The 17,958-nt window shown below is 39.0% G+C and overlaps 1 protein-coding gene across 1 annotated transcript in view; it reads left to right on the forward strand.

Moving 5' to 3' along the window:
- CACNA1D (calcium voltage-gated channel subunit alpha1 D) overlaps positions 1-17,958 on the forward strand; it is a 198,034-nt gene that overhangs the window by 95,888 nt on the left and 84,188 nt on the right. The window contains exon 9 of the mRNA XM_054215757.1: positions 10,620-10,789. Coding sequence (XP_054071732.1) covers positions 10,620-10,789 — 170 coding nt within the window. The remainder of the gene's footprint in view (positions 1-10,619; positions 10,790-17,958) is intronic.

Genomic DNA, 17,958 nt, shown 5'->3' on the forward strand with positions numbered 1-17,958 from the left:
CAATGTCACTTGAGTGCTTGGGATGCTTGATGAATTATTTGAATCCGTGTTTGCCCTAAATACATGAAAGAGCCTTCCTAACACTCCAGCTTTTTATTTTTTATGCTTAAGAAAATGATACTAGTGAACTGTGACATGTGATATATAAATATCACTGATGATTGACATTCAGAGCGGAAAGAGAAAGGAAGAGAAAATATTCTTAAAAGATACATATCATACCAAACTAATGTTTGGTATGTAAGTGAAGAAAATGTCCTGGCATACTTGTTTGAAACTCCTACAAGGGCCAGTGTGGAATACTGTTACACTGATTTATTTTGATCACTAAATGCCATTTGTATATCAATAATAAATATTTTTCACATATTTTCTATTTAGAAACCTGTCTAGATTTTATGGGAAAAAATTATGTAAAATCCTATGTTTGTATTCCTTAGTAGAAAAACTAATATTTTTCTTTCCAAGACAGGCATTGAATATCTAACACGTGCATTCTTTGTTTTTTATTTAAGAGTTACTAGCTTTTTAGTTTTATGCTCTTCAAACCATAGCATGAAAATTGGTTTATGATAAATCTACAAAGTTAAATTTTACTAAACCAATCAAACTTCAAGAATGCAAAAAATTATGCCGACTGATTTGAAAAGCATGGCTTTGCATACAGATTTTGGAAGTGGAATCTGAATGCCTAATACATCTTTTCTGTATGAAGGTGTTACTTCCTGTAATGTCAAGTTATGCTGCGTAAATTTAAATGTGTTTGCTGTTTTGATCTGTTTGCAGTTTTGAAATATTCATTCATTCTCTTTGCGCTCCTTTGTTACTCTGTGACCATCTGCCCCTTTGTATTCCTGTAATGCCTCTTGTGCACTGCATGTTTGATGTATTTAGATACTGTACAAATGAATGAGAATGATGATTTGGGAGATCTTTTGTTTTACATCTAGCTGTTTCTGAAGGTGAGTATTTCCTGGTGATCCATGTCAGATTTGCCTGCTGAAGGTGACATTCTTAAAAACAGAGTTCATATTTTTAATAGCAGATGTGTAAATTAATATAAATAATGTGTGGGTGGAATCTGCACGAAGCAAATATTCTAATTTCTGCATGGAAGCTGACTGCGGAGATATTTTTTCTAAATATTCCCTTGAATAATAAGCATGTAGAAAATTCATAGGCTTGAGGTAATTCAGCTTTTTCAAAATACTCTTATTTTTCACTCTGTATTAGACACTAGTATTATTCACATTATTCTCAAAGTGAATTCTCAGTTGAATAGCTATCGCAGTTTGCAGGAATTTACAGGGAAAGACATTCTAGAAAAAGACTCCAGGTCAGGTTTTAGAAATGGCTCCAGATCCAGCTCAGGCTCTAGTTCATCTCAGAAATTACAGAGCCAGCTTTAAAAAAGACACCAGAAATGGTTCCAGCTCCAGCAGTGACCTGTACAAATTGTCCTAGACCCAGCTCTAGAGACGTTCTCCAGAAATGGGCTCTATATTCAGCTCTAGAAAGGGAATGTGAGATAAACACCTCTAGAGCAGCTCTAGTAAAGGCCTTTATGAAGAGCTCCAGAAAGTGCTATGGGAAGGGGCTCCAGAACATGGTCTAAATCCATCTCCAATAAATGGCTGAGAAATTGAACCTAGAATCCAGCTCTGGAAAAGACTTCAAGAAGTGGCCTAGTCCCACTCTGAGAAAGTGAGACTACAGGGTCTTCAGGAAGGACAGGCAGGGGGAGATGAGGAGGGGGTGTCACCTCCTATGTCAATGGCCATCTGGAGTGCATGGAGCTCTTCTCCGCCTCGGGATGGATGAGGAGCCAACTGAGAGCTCAGGATTAAAGGGAGGGCAGGGACAGGTGATGTTACAGTGGGGGTCTGCTACAGGCCACCCGACCGGGAAGACTGAGCAGATGAGGCCCTCTAGAGACAGATAGGAGCAGCCTCAGGTTCACAAGCCGTGGTCCTCATGGAGGACTTCAACCAACAGCATAGCAGGGCATAAGCAATCCAGGAGGTTCCTGGAATGCGTTGATGATACCTTCCATCTCCAAGGAATATAGGAGCCAACGAGGAGAGGTGCCATGCTGGACCCTGTTCTCACCAACAAGGAGAGGGGCTGATGGGGAATGTGAAGCTCAAGGGCAGCCTTGGCAGCAGTGACCGTGAGATGGTGGAGTTCAAGATCCTTAAGCGGTGAGGAGGGCGCACAGCAAGCTCGCTACCCTGGACTTCAGGAGAGCAGACTTTGGCCTCTTCAGGGATCTGCTTGGTAGAGTACTGTGGGATAAAGCCCTGAAGGGAAGAGGGGCCCAAGAAAACTGATTGATATTTAAGGATCACTTCCTCCAAGTTCAGGAGCGATGCATCCCAACAAAGAGGAAGTCAGGCAAAAATGGCAGGAGGCCTGCATGGATGAACAAGGAGCGCTTGGAGAAATGCAAACACAAAAAGGAGACCTACAGAGGGTGGAAGAAAGGACAAGTAGCCTGGGAGGAATACAGAGAAATTGTCCGAGCAGCCAGGGAGCAGGTTAGGAAAGCTAAGGCCCTGACAGAATTAAATCTGGCCAGGGACATCAAGGGCAACAATAGATTTAAATTAGATATCAGGAAGAAATTTTTCACTATGAGGGTGGTGAGGCACTGGAACGGGTTGCCCAGAGAAGTTGTGGATGCCCCATCCCTGAAGGGGTTCAAGGCCAGGCTGGACGGGGCTTGGAGCAACCTGGTCTAGTGGAAGGTGTCCCTGCGCATGGCAGGGGGGTTGGAACTAGGTGATCTTTAAGGTCCCTTCCAACTTTAACCATTCTGTGATTCTATAAAAGGGCTCTAAATTGGATGTAAGAGCTATTTTCTGGAAAGTGCTCTAGAAACGGCTCTAGAGCTAACTATAGATGTGGCTCTAGCAAAGGACTCTAGTTGATGGCTCTTGGTCCAACTTGGCAGAGGCTCTGAAGAAGACTGTAGCTCTGGCCTGAGAACAGAACTGACTAACGGCTCCTCCCTAAACATACTAGAAAAAATTGGCTCCAGATCTAGCTCCAGATCTAGCTCCAGAAACGTACCTGGAAATGTTTTTGGAAGTGTGATTCAAAACATGTACATGTTGTTAATTTCTTTCAGCACAGTGAATTTCTTAGGAATCTAGCTGGACACCTGGAACTCTCAGCTGACCTTTCACTGCATTTTTTAATTCTTTCAGTAATTGGAAATACAGAGCAAAATGCTTGCAGCTCTGGAAAGCTGCCATAGGTGTATTCAGATATCTTTGTATTTTCATTATTCTGCGCTGGTCTGCATTTTGCTCATTCACATTGCAAATTTAAAGCTGTATGTGGCTCTTAATAATTGTTTTAGCTTCTAGAAATTGCAGAGTGATCACGACATGATCAAACTCCGTTTTGATTGCTATGTCTTTTGAGCCAGCAGCAGGGAGTGGGTTCAGTCTGTTAGAGATACTAGAGCACCTTGTTTTCCTTTGTTATTCCTCTGGTTATGATGCGAGGATCAGGCCGTGCATCTTTGGGGCAACTTCACGCTTGATGGAGCGGCACAGAAATTGCCCCTGAGGAGCTACCCCGCAATTCTAGCTCTGTGAAAGGTGGTGAGCTGCTTCAGGAGCCTGCCTTTACGTGTAGCTTTGGCTACACACAGTGTGTGTTAATAGGCATGAACTGAACCTGTGTTGCCTGAAGTCAGGAAATACCAGGCACAGAAACTGGGAGCTGAGGATAGGCCTCTTCCAAATGTTCCAGGATAAAAGACCAGAGCGTATCATGGCTATTGGTGCAAGAGACAGTGAGCTGGAATTAGAAAGTTAAGCTAGAAATCATAAAGTTAAGGTTATTAGAAAGTTAACAAATAAAGCTAAGCCATAAAAAAGTAAAGGGGTTGAGAGATACTCATCCACCCTGAAAGTACCTTTGAAAGTGCGTTGAAAGTTAAAATAACTATGCCGGTAACTCAGCATGCATTGAACTGTTTTACTATGAACAGAGAAAATAATAAATTATAAAACTTCATAACTTATTTATTAAGAGGCATGGCTTGTAATGATGTATGATAATCTATTCCTCAAGATAGTCCTTATCATTAGGGGATGGTTTCCACTGACGGCATTTTCTGCTCAAGGCATTAGTATTTCTTTGGGTAGCCATGGGAACAAATAAGACCTTTCAAACATACTTTAATAAATCTCTGTAAGTTGAATTTATTGCCTTGCTGAAGGACAACAAAGCATAAGCTTTGACATGTCCTTAACATACATCCTCCTACATGCAAGTCTTCCAGGTTACTAAGAGAATGTTAATTTTTTCTATTTCTTTCCCACAGTATTATTTGCAATGTACGTACATAATGATTCCAGAAGCTAAGGATACTCATCCATGCTAATCTCACAGCAATGTCTGTCAATTAATGTCATATAGAATATGTTGGCACAGATAAGCTTACACACCTAAGAACTGTTGTCTGCAGTACATATGGAAAAATTCGTAGAAAGAGACATTTGAATAATGATGCACCAAATAGAAAACAGCAGTGAACTGTCATCCATAGTCTTTCAGCAAAAGGGAAATGAACTGGTTTTGACAGTTTTTCTTTTCACAGCAGAGGGAAGGCTTATTAAAAAAAAAAAAAAACAACAAAAAAACCCAGTTATGGGTAAAAATGTAACTCCCTTCAAAGAGGAGGAGAGGGACTTCAGCTCTAGATCTCAACAGGTTAGGAGCTAAGGCAGGTTCTTTTGAATGCGGTATGGCTGGTAAAGATAAAACTCAAACCCAAATAGATTCAAAACAAGGAAATGTTATCCTTGATTGATCAATCGAATGTACTAACAGTAAATAATGAGCAAATACTTTTACTTTCAGCTGTGTACAGCAGTAACTCCAACTGCTTTAAACAGAGACCACTAAAGACAGTGGGAGTAGTTCAGTACTCTTGAATAAGAGCTGGAAGGGAACTGATTTTATTTCAGTCCTGTTTGAACTCTTCCCATCAAAGCTTCTTAGGGGTTAGTCCTGTGAGATGCTTGCCGATGAGTTCCTGGCAGGTAACAAACCACATCGGTTTCAAAACCAGTGTTGACGGTGCACATCACGATGGTGGGGTGAATATGCTCTGCAGTTTGGTCCTACCCTCAGTAATGCCGGTTCTTCCACTAAGAAATCCAGTGTGTCCTGAGCCAAACAGGTCTCTAGGCAGGACAAAATGAGCACGTCTTAATATGCAGATGTAATAGCAGTCTGAAACATTAGAGCTCGGTTTTGTTGCTGTATCAAATTGTTCCTCTCTTGCTGTTCCCACAGGTGATCCCATTTGCATTCATGTGCAGTCTGGCGCAGTAATGCTGTACAAGGCCCTCTGCTACACAGAGGTGGTGCTGGAGCCATTGATTATACATTTTATCAATTCCTAATGAACTGTATAGAAATAACTGTGGGTAGATAATACCAGTTTGCATTTCCCCATCAAGAGCCTAATGCTCCTTGCTCAAGGAAAATTCCTGCTAGAAGTTTTTTTTATGCTGCAGAAATAATTCTGCAGTGTTCGGCCTATGAGTTTTTATTATTTCTAAAAGAAGGGGTAACAATGATGTATACAAATCTCCAGTAATTAAAGCTGTGATATTACTTAGCCTTTTATATGTCTCTCTACATCTGTTACACGTTACACCCAGCTGTGAGCTGTTGTCTGCGCTTATCTGTACAGTTTAAGCAGTTCGAGTTCTCTGACTTGATTCTGGTAATTCGTTGGCTAGTTGGTATGGTTACCACTGTGTGAAACCTCTGCTGTGAGTGTGGTGGCCAACGCTGTACTCCTGCGAGTACATTTGGGTTATTATGTGACTGTTCTCTCTGAATAAACGAGAGTCTAGGATGTCTGGGTGACAGTTCTACATATAGCATTAGCATAACACTTTCCACGTACCAGACCCTGTGTGCAGTAAGTTGTGTACTGCAGTAGATGAATTCTCTCTCTCTCTGCCTTTGCAGTGACACAGAAGGGCAGTAATATGGCCAACGAAGAATTAGCGTCCTGGTTTGTGCTTAGACGTCGAAGGCAACTGTTTATTTCCTATTATCAGTGCCTAGTGATGCACAGGAGATACAGCAACACTCCTGTTGCTGCACAATCTCCCGTATGAAAAGCGTCTAGCCTTTGGCATGGAAGAGCAATCAGCCGATAGGAGGCCAGCGTAGGTGTCCCCTTAGTTATTATGTCCACGAATTGCAGACAGAAGGGAGAGTGTACCAGATACATTTAAGCAAAGTGTCATCTTAAGATTTTTTGGTTCATATGACCGACCCTGCATCAAATTAAGGTGTGAGAATCAGAGCGCTGTACTTGAGTCCCAGTAGGTACTCCCAGCTGCCACCTCCACCCTGTTGCATCAAGCCATTCCCAGCTGATGCCTACCAACCAGAATTATTTCACTCTGCAGAAAGAAAAACCTGGCATGAAAATGATTGCCACACACCATGGAGGCATGAATGCAAAACCTGCATTTTATATGCTTCTGCCTCAGCAACATTGGTGATGATGGTGGTCTGCCTACACAGAGAACTGAGATCGTCTTTCTGCAAGGAGACAAGGAATTTTTGGGCAATAGAAATAAAACTTGCATTTTATATAGTAGCTTAGCTATCACTAAAAATAGGTTAGATTATTTAGATGAGTCTCCATATAATGCTTTATTTTGCAAGTAATGTCTCCTTTCTGCTGCAGGTGCAATAGAGTTATTTACACTAGGGCTGCAGTCTGAAGCTTTGCTCAGTTTATGGGATATTGTCATATGCTGCAATTTTTAGTCATATTTAACTAGATCAAAATTAGGCTGGCTGGGACTGGGTCATCCGATTTATTTGCATTTGTAGTGAAATCTAAAACTGAATTGCCTCCATCTAGGTAGCAATAGACTGTTTTGCAGAAAAGATATTTTGAAGGCAAACAGGTAATTGTACAAGGTGGTGTTATAGAAGTTCTGCAGGTCTGCTTTATAAGATTCTTAAGAAGTAGAGATTTGCAAAAAAAGCACTTTCTAGCCCTCCTAGCCTGAAGTCTTAATTTTGAAGCGTATTATCCTTTAAAATACGAGACAGTAGTGAGCTTGGCTTTTTCTAGTTGTTGAAACTAGGACAAAAACATGTTCGTTGAGTCCTGTCCTTTATGAAAACTACTTAAATCCGTTTTATTTTTAAACTGAAATCTTACACGCAATAGGCCTGATTTTCGTTTCACATATGCAGGTGTCAAATCAGAGTAGCTCCTCAGGATTTTTCAGTTTGCAACTTGGGTGGAGACTGGTTTAAATCATATTTTAGTGGAGAGACCCTTATGAAGGCTAGCGTAGTTACAACAGCCCTTTGAATACAATTTTTGTCAGTTTAATCAATGAACAACACCTCCTCCCCCAGTTACACAATTTCAAATGCCAAATCCAGGTCATTTTGTCAAACCAGAATGAAATATGTACTTTGAAGTTAGCTCTTAGCACAGGCATTTGCGAAACCAAATATTTACCAAGCTTAAGTCCACTTACCACAATTAATGTGCCACTTTCTAAGCCTGTCAACTGTCAGAGGCTTCTAGACGGGGCTGATGGCAGCCAGGGAGGCTAGTTCTGGCCGTTAGTCTGTCTGTGTCGGTACTTATGCTGCCTGCATAGCCAAAAGCTTTTTCTTTCTGCCCTGGACCCAGCCTGTGCTCTCCATAGCCATGAAATGCTGCATGACAGCTGTCTTATTCCTCCTTCCAGGAGATCAGCCAATGTCTACATATCTTTGTCTGAATATTCAAATATCTTGTTGTCTAAATGTCCTTGTCAGAAGCTTTAAAGAGCCAACGTCTCTTCTTCATCTCACCCCCCTCATCTTTTTCAAATGACCTCTTGTTTCTTGGGAAAAATGCTCTTGTTCTGCTAACAGGAAACTCATTACATTCCAGTTCCATTTAATTCCACTTTCTTGTTTGTGGTATTTCAGTAAAAGGAATACATACGTATGTGTGTCCGAGGGATGCCACTTCATTGTGACTGCGATAGGAAAAAAAAATACTGTAGAGCCAGATTCCTCCATCCCCTAAAGAAAATGCAGTCTTCTCAGGTGTTCTATTTCCTTACAAACAGTCAGGTTTTAAAAATAAAAGTAAAACTTTTAAATGTCATGGAAATCAAGCACCATTGCATCTCTCCCTACTGACAAATTGCAGCAGCATTTAACAAGACAATGTCTGACTTCTGTGCTGTATTAAAGGGAAAGGTCATAGTTAGCTGCGTATATAAAAAAACCTGTTTAATTCTCTGCGTGCAGCCATTTTAATATAAAGTCTAAGTTAAAAGGTGGTTCAGTCATGGGTGGAGTGCTGCTGAAAGTATCAGCCTTGCCAACTGTTTCATTTTTAAATGATTTTTTACTTTACCCACCCAGATCACACATCCTTCACCCTAATGAAAAACACCCGAAGGACTTAACTGAAAAAAACCATGAGTACTTAGTAGAAGCTAGCAAGGCTTGGTACTTCCGATTTCATATTATGCCATGATAGCTTGTTTTTCAAAGATACTGCCCATGGAGTGAGAGTCACGAGTATGTTGTCTCAATCGGGTGTAAAGGACGGTCTCTTTGATACTTTCTCTGAGAGAAGCTGAAACCTCAGCATTCCATAAAACAAACAATTTCTTGCAGGCTGGTAACATCTTCTGCCAAAACAATGAAAACGTTTTGTTTTGTTTTAAAAAGCAATTATCCCTCAGGGAGATCTTTTGAGCTCACTCTCTTCCGTGAGCGTTTTTCTGAAGAGGTGGCCTTTTGAAAGACCTCGTCCTTGGATGCTAGGTGAAGGGTAGCAAATGCAAAGCAAGCACTGGCGTTCTTCAGCTGCATTACAGTGCCGTCGGATGGAACAGGGTGATCTCCACGTTCCAAATCGAATTGTTGTTGAATTAAGTCTTCAACTGCAAAAAGCGTAGTGCCTGCCTCTTAGCTTTTGCAGCAGAAAGCTTTTTAGCTTCTGCAACATAACGTTAAAAAAAACCCAACAAAATCTGGTTGCATGTGAAGAACGTAACTCTTAAATTTACTAGTGTCAAAGCAGAAGTTTAGTGTTTAAAAGATGTATTTGAAGACTCTGAATAAAACAAAAATTTTTTAAAAAATGGACAGATTGTATCTTTGCAATTCCAAATAAGTAATGTCTATCACTTAACTGAAATACTGTGTTAAAAAATTAGGATACTTTCTATTATTCTGCAATATCTTGTTAGCAGGGCAGCATCATATTGATAATTGTGATCACCTTGTTAAAATATTTTGCAAGTCTTAAACTAGTTTCCTAGTATTTTTCCACTTGAAAAAGGTTATTATTGAGTGCTTTAATAAACTTCCCCTTGAGAGTGTATTAATTAGGGAATATTTTCAAATGAAAGTTCACAATAAATAAAGAGGTTGCAAATTCATAGTAAATGAAATTACTATAGACGTTTTTAATGTTTAATTTCAGCTCTATTGTAAGGTTAACAAGGTAGTCAGAATGAGCTTAATTTTAAATACTGAATCAGTACATAGTTGTAATACAGTTCAAAAGATGCTTGTCTATCCCTGATCGTACAAATTGATACTCGGATAAATCAGAAGGGGTTTGATCCTTCTAGCGAAGCGAGTTAGGCATTTGGAGCTGTGTATCACACCAAATGTTGTAATCATGTTGGCATATGAAATGTTGCGGGTGCAAGAATTTACTTGATAATTGACTTGAGTCATATATCATGAGGGGAATCATAGATTCATGCATGGGGTAATTCCGGTTGGAAGAGACCTCAGTAGGCCATTTTATCCAATCTCCTTCTCAAAGAGCATGACTTAATTATTTTAATTATCATTTCATGGTAATTTAGGGATCGACCCAAATCACAAAGCTAAGCTAGAGAGACAGTTGAATACATTGTCTTGAGGCTGGGGCAATGAGACAGAGGATTCAATTTATATACAAGGATGCGTTTCTGATCTGCGAGAACGGGATTTCTAGGCTCTATGATAGAGAGCAAAAGGGCAAAACAGATCTCAAACAGCACGGGTGTCTGTGCGTGATGTAGTTGAGAGAGCTTAGTAGTGGAATTCTGTGAACCATACACTGAAATCAGTATGTTTGGGCATGGCCAATAAACTGTGGCTTGAAGAGGATGGATTTTGGGAACTGGCTGCCAGAATTTCCTTTTCACTGAATCTTCTAGTCATCTCTCTGACATCACTGCAAGTCACTTTCTCTTTGTACCCATTAGATAAAACTGATTTTAAAGTCTGTATAGAAGAGCACATACCTAAAGGGGGTGGGGGAAGGGGGCACCTCTTCTGATAGGGGAAGAGTCAAGAATACTGCTTAATTTTCAATTAAATCATGAAAGCTGTGAAAGTTTTGATGTAATGTGATAGGGATTTGCCATGACTTCTTTGCACCACTGTCTTGTTTTCAAAGAAGTTCTCAACTCTTTGGTGTAGTTTATTCAGTTCATTTTCTATGTTAGTATGTTATTCTGCAACGTCAAGACCTTGGTCAAAATGCCTGGGAGTTTGACAATCAGTATTTTTTTTTCTGCTTTATCTGAATTTGATAGGGAATTTTCCAAGGAAAGAGAAAAAGCCAAGGCCCGAGGGGACTTTCAGAAACTACGTGAAAAACAGCAGCTTGAAGAAGATCTGAAGGGGTATCTAGACTGGATTACACAGGCAGAAGACATTGACCCTGAAAATGATGAAGAGGTTGATGAAGAAGGCAAACGGAACAGTACGTGTTCATTACTCTGTACTACTTCTGTGTGGGACAGTTTGGCTGCTTTTAAGGGTGTTACGCTGGGGTGAACGCAGCCTACATGATGTTGCTTTCTGATTTCCAGTTCGCAAAAGTGTTTGGTAGCAGAGCAGTCACATCCATTAATATATTGATACTGAGTCATTGAAGATAATTCAGAATTCTACAAGAAAATTCTGCGCTGAGCTGTCCATGTAGAAATCATTGTCTGCACTCCGTCACTACTGAGACTTAAAAACTCTGCTTTATTTGTCTTCTGTGAAAAGTTAGTGCCTGCAAGCTGCGTGCCACTAAGTATCATTATAAATCCTTAGTCAAGAAGAATATGTGTTTCCCTGTAGGTGCATGGAATAGAAATAATAATAGTAGAAAAAGCTTAAAAAATATGGCCAAAATTACAGTCAAGAAATAACCTTGTGCTAATAGTGAGGATTTTTTTGAGTTTTGAAGTAGGGAAATGATATCCTGGATCTTTTTTCTGGTATTCAAGGAAACTATATAAAATATTTTTTACTAGGTGGGTTAACTGAGCGTGAAATAAATGAAATCCTGTGGGATTTTTGTTCAACGCTAAGAAATATAATTACCACTTACTTATAATGTATTTATTCGACAGCAGTGTATACTGTATTATGGGAAAGGTAATTTATGATGTAGTGGCCCTCCAGTGCTTGTGACCTGAGTCTTAGCTTAAAGGAACAAGTTAATTTCATGATATTGCAACAACTGTAAAAGTTAAATTGATTTTTCTGTCAGAGATTTGGAGTAACAGCAGAGTCTTAATGTAATAATTTAGTAGAGGTTATTTTAGCCTCTTAGGCATGTTGACATGGTGGTGGTTAAAATTTTCATGAGAACTTTTAGAGCGTGGATTCAGGATGTGGTTTATGATTTAATACTAAATGTATGATTAAAGTCCAAATTTCAATATCTATTCTAATGCTAAATAGCACCTTATTTATGTGATGCTCTGGAGAGTCATGATATTTATTTAGATACCATTGTGCGTATATAAGAAAATGCATCTACAAGTGGTTTGCCAAAGGCATCTCAGAACATTATTTTCCGTGTTGAAATAATATTTTTTTTGAATGAAATAATACTTTTTCTTCTAGTGTTGCTAATTTATTGTGAACTGTTTTAAACCATAGTACTTTTCAGAAATAGTAAAATAGTGAAAATTACGTGGTTTGATATTGAGGTATCTGTTTTTAAACTTATCTTTGTATTGCATGTAGCTAAGTTTTTTTAAATCTTTATATTTTTGAGTTTCACAATTTTATTAGTCCTTTAGTTTGCGATAAAACCAGGGTATGAATTTGTGTTACTGACTGGAAGGAAACAAGGTGATTTTATGAGAGGCTGGAAAGCAACTTGTGGGTTGATGTTGATGCCAGCATCAGCCAGAAAAGGAATAATTTATGTCTATTTGAAAATCTGTAGCACAAACAGAGTTTTTATCTAGACCAGAGTAAAAAAAACCCAAAGACTTCACTATACTTGCTTACTGCTACTAATGCTGAGTGGAAGGAATACATAAACTGTGTGTTTGAGTATCAGCATAAAATCCTAAGACTGTCAAGTGAAAGACCGTGCATTTTATGGAGTAAATACACTTCGTGCAAGTCTGCCATGCAGAATTGTAGGTGATGCGGAATTGGCACAGAGCGTTGGACAGCCATGCGGTCCGCTCTGGTGCTGAGGAACTTGGTTTGTAAGCCTGCAGGTGAAATCTCAGGAACTTTTTGCATCCTGTTCTAATAGGGTGTTAATATGCTGGAAAAGAGCCATTTGCTCCAGCATTCCTTAACAGCTTCTAGGTCATACAGGTCTTTCATAAACAAAAATACTTGTTTGCATAGTTGTTGAGTTTGAGAGAGCTTTTGGCTCTAAGCTGTTAATTTAGACATAATTTTAGGCTAGGTTAAGAGTTGGAGGAGACTTGCAGAGTAAAAATAGGAGAAGGAAAGTAATTAAGTTTAAAACAAATCCCAGTAATTTAATTTCAGGCATGCATATATATTTTGAGTGGAAATTTCCAGCTAATAGGCAATCCATAGCACTCCTTTGTGCTTGTGCTCATGTGCTTTAGTGTGTGGCTTGGAATTTAATTTTTAATATCAGCTGCAACCGGGTGTAAAGGAGGAAGGGTTGGTGAAGTGTTCAACCTCCTTGCATTCAAGACATGCTCCGCTGCATATGACATTGCGTGGAGAGGTTCGATGAGAGGCAGTGCAAGCAATCTATCCGGTTATTCCATGGGAAGGTTTTGGGTTAGGAGCAGTGTTATATGCTAATGAGCTACCTGTTTGGAAATAAGCTGAAACTTAGCTAGTTGTCGCCAGGTTAATAATCTTGAGTAGTAAGCTTTGGAAATAAATTTAGACTAAATATACTGGTAATGTCTTTCTAGAACTGTCTTAGAAGCATAAGGTGGAGCTGGGTCCCAAGATACACCAAATAATCATTTGCAGGCTTCTAGGCAGCTATGTCCCTACTTTGAATACCTGAACCTCTGGATGATCAAGATTACTGCTGGTTTACGGTGATGGAAGATCACCATAATGCTCTTCAGTGATGTGGAAGAGCTCTGGGTTTAGGATACAGGAGATCTCTTTATGACAGGAAAAGGTACAGATTTCAAAGGCCGTTAAATCAGTGATTAATAGCGTCTTGCGTAATCCTTTAAAAATGTTGTTTAGGTTCCTGCAACCCCAGCGTTTTAAAATTTCTAACCAGAGAAGTCATTAAGTCAAGTTATTTATATCTGAGCCCCTGGTATTCATATGTCTGTGTTGCGGATCGTGGGCAGGTTTTCAGTGCTGTTGAATAATGGAATACCTTTTAACTACTAGAATTGTAAATATGCCTTTAGTAAAAGTCGTAAGTCTTTATTATGAACAATAGCTAGTTACCCTGAAGTCAGTGAAGAATTTCTGTTGACTTCAAAGCATTGCGAATTTAGCTCAAAATGCAAAAATCACTGAGAGGTGAGGGAGTTAGCTCTGATTAGTTATGCTGCCGGTAATTTCAATTTGTTTTGCCTAACATTGCATATATGGACACATTTTTTTTTTTGCGTTGCCACTGCTGCCATCTGCCGTGTAAATGCTGGGATTACATGTGCTTAACACGAAGGGGTTACATTGGCTGACTTAATGGAAGAAAAGAAGAAAAGCAGACTTAGTTGCTTTGGCCGTTCTTCCAATAAACATGGTAAAAAGATGTTCTGGTTTGCAGTTGAACTTTCTTTTGTGCAAATACTGCATTTGATGTGTTAGCTTTTGAAAGCACATATTGTATGCATTTTCTGTAACAAAGACATATACCTCTTTAGCATGTAGACACTCGTGCATGCAGTTCTGCTGTTTGAAGTGCATGTCTGAAATAGACTGGTGCTGCAGTGCTCTACCTTCCTAAAGCATAGTCTTTAATCCATTTAGATTTCCACTGAAGTGCCTTTGTCTGTGACTCTTCTTGTTGAGGCACAGGTTTTCTTTTTCAAAAGTCAGGTAAACCAGCTCATGTAGTTTAAATTCAGGTGTGAAGAAATTAAAGTATTCTATAGGCTTTATAACGGATCATAGTGTAAGCTTAGAACAGTACGATGATAATATTTACTATTTATAACACTTCTAATGTCGAATCTAACAAAACATAACAAACTTTTACTGTATCTCTTCTTGTTATTAGTGGCTTTGTTTCTGTAATGTGTGTTTTATTCAGTTTGTTTTCCCCCCACAATCAGGTGGACAGGGGTTTTAGAGTACGATAGTTATTTTCAAATCTGCACTCTTTTAATACTGGCAAATGTATTGATTTGACATAATCAGAATTGTAGTAATTAGATTTAGTTCCAGTCCTACCTACAAGAAAGTTCTTGCAGCAACTGACTTCCTCGTTGTCCTAAGAATCACTATTGAGGCTGAAAAATCTGATCCAGTTACTTTAGAGAATGCAGAATATTAAGTCAGAAATTGCTAGGATCTGGTGAACTAATTTTCTACAAATAACTGAGTCTGCTTGGAATTATTTGTGTAACTGTGACGTGTATTTTCTAACAGCTCACACAGCTTTTCAGGCTGGAATAATTTTTCCATAAAAATTGCTAAAAGGCAGTGTTTCAACGTAGCCTTTAAACTGGCAGGTTCAGGTTCTGATGTCAGTCATGAAGCAGCATGGAACCGACCGAAAACTCGCTGTCAGCCACCAGCTGCAAATGCTGTCTTGCTACTAGTACCTGACCTTGCTAGTCAAAAGCATTCTCAAGCATATGTGCACTGACTTAGATTCATCTCTGTCTGGCAGGGCAGGTATACTTTTTATGAGTAGGATTTTTCTAAAGTACAAATCAGTGGCCTAAGTCTGTTTCTTTCTGTATTTGTGAGAATATTATGCTGATCTAAGGAGCTCAAACTTAGGCTACCACTGCATTAGAAACCCCAACTTAAATATTTTTCTTTGTATTACCTCTACCTCTATTTCTATTAAAAGCACCACATCTGTAGAATATACAACATTCCCAAAATTCACAGTGCCATCCTTCAGGCTAGAAGTGGTTGGCTCAGTGATGCTTCTGTAATGAAGACTGATTATTTTTCTCTCCTTCCACTGCTATGCAACCATTCAACCTTGCATTGAGTTTCCATGGGCTGCCTATAAAAAGAGAGAGCCTGTGAGAATGATTGTTGGTAGTATCAAGAGTAAAGCTGCACCATGAAAACAGATACCTCCCTACAGTAAGATGTAGAACATCTTCCAGGCAGCCCCTCCTTAAGCTGAATTTACCCTGAGGAGCGTCACAGTCAGAATAGGTAGTACCACTTACTTCTGATGTGTTTTCTGGGCATACAGCAGATTTAGGAAAATTTGAGATGAATTTGCAGGGATAAAGTTACCTCTTTGGTGATTTGTTTTGTTCTGTTTTCCTGTTTGACTCCCTCAAAGATTTGTTGTAAAGGATTCAGAAAATCCCTGCACTGATTTAAGAAAGAATTAGGAGAATTCTGGAGCTCAGGGATTTGGTTGCACATTACTAGCAGGCAGAAGATGACCATTTGATCTAAGATTCTGCCAGTATTGTACCTTTTAAATAATTTTAAGATTCTCTTCAGTAGCTATTACTGATTATCTGACTAGCTGTGCTGATCACTCCGCTTCTGCAGCTCTTTTCCTTCGGCACAGGTAACCAGAAAGCTACCTAAGGTGCATCAGTGTGGAAAGGAGGTCAGCCTATGGATCAAAAATGCATAGCTGAAGTTGAACCAGATTAAAATATTCATTATATACTTTCTCGAGGAAGACATTTCCAATGATAATACTTGCCACCACAGTTCAATAATTCAGGGTGTAATTCAGCCTGCTTCTGGATTCTGCAGTGAAACTAAATTGTCATATCGCAGGATTATGGAATTTATTTCTTCCAGCTCCAGCTGGCTAGGACACGCCAATGCTGGTGGACACTGACTTGCTCTTAGCTGTGCGTTAGTTATGTCCTGGAGCGGAGTTTGAAATCCCTGCTCCAAAATCTGAAACCTGTTTAGAGTAAATAGTGAGCTTTATAACATGAGAAAACCAATCTATTTTCTTACCTGCAGAAATAAAATGTAGTGGTTGGTATATTTGACCTGTTTTCTATGTACTCAGGAAAGTATTAAGCTGCATGCTATATAAGGTGTTTATATTGCCTAATGCAAGCATTCTTTCTTTTGAAACCAGTTACCATAATTGAAGAGAGCTGATACTATCTAGAAATCTAGATAACCTTTGCAGAAGAATGATGGTAAAATAAGGGCAAAAGGTGAATAGAGAAAATTTGGTATGTTGCTTTGAATACTGGAGTACCAGTTTAAAGATCTCAAAGCTGGCTTTACTGAGATCAGGCAGACTTTCAAAAGTTCGTTCTGTGCACTGTACTTTGCCCAACGAACACCGCCCTTAAAAAGCTGTGAGCATGAAATTGAGTCTGTTCGAGGCTTGCCGGGTTGCTTGCATTTAGCAAGAGTGGATGCGGTCATGCAGTGCTGTTGCTGTTTTCTTCTGGCTAAAGACTTAATGACTTGCTAGCATTGCTGGAGCTAGGCTTCCACGTGGTGCCTTTCTCAGTACTTCTGTCGAGTTTTTCTTTTGGCATATAAATTACAGTATAATGATAGCTGAGTTTCTAACGTAAACTGAACTGTCTGTGGTTCTTTTTTCCTCTTCTGTTTTTGTAACAACACAGCACCTGCAAGTCACTCATAGAGCTAGAGCAATAGCCCTGTCTGAAATAGAGTAACATTCTGGCTGTATTTAATAATGAGCAGAACTGAAATTGGCTTCAATAGGGAGAAAGATTTTTTTCTTTGTTACTTTGTTTTTCTCCATGTAGTCGTGTTCAAAAGGGATGGTATTTCTTACAGTGGGTTAATGTATTGAGTCTGTGTAGACTTGAATTAAAATTATATTACTTTACACTTGTGCTTTTAAAAATTAGTTGGCGTGTATTAAAACAAATAGCATTTGTGTGATACTGAGTGACACTTTATGATTCTAGGTACTGCTTTTAGATGAGGGAAGGGTTGGTAAATATGAAACACAAGTGTTAGAAACACATTGCACATGTAATGCTTGCAAAAATGGGCCTAGCTCTGTTTTTCTGGCAGTTCTTAATAACAGCGTATGAAACAAGACTTCTGTGCTCATGTTTGGCATTTGCCCATCAGAAGTGCTAAAATGTTCATCATTAGGTGGCTATAATGATGTGTTTCCTAACAGCATGCAAGTCACCCAGCCCAAGACAACTCTTTCAGTTCTTTATCAGGCAGGGAAAGTCCTGGCATTTATTGCAAAAGACTCTGGCATTTTAAAATAAAAACTATTAGTTCTGAAGATCTGAGACTATGTCTGAAATAGCTTTTTAATTTTTTTAAAAACCTTTGAAATGTTAATACTTGAATTTGGATATCATCAAAGATTGTTTGAATGAAATACCTTTTGAAGTCTGCGACTATAAGCTGTGAAGTTCACACAAGACTGGCAATATACATTTTTTTAAAAACTGATTTATAAAGAGAAGCATAATATTAGAACTGCGGCACTTGCAGGTGCTAAACAGGGATTTTTGATCTATAAAGCAATTACAGTAATATTTTAAAAGAATCATC

The sequence above is a fragment of the Rissa tridactyla genome, chromosome 10, assembly GCF_028500815.1.
Source record: "Rissa tridactyla isolate bRisTri1 chromosome 10, bRisTri1.patW.cur.20221130, whole genome shotgun sequence".
In the NCBI taxonomy this organism is placed as follows: domain Eukaryota; kingdom Metazoa; phylum Chordata; class Aves; order Charadriiformes; family Laridae; genus Rissa; species Rissa tridactyla.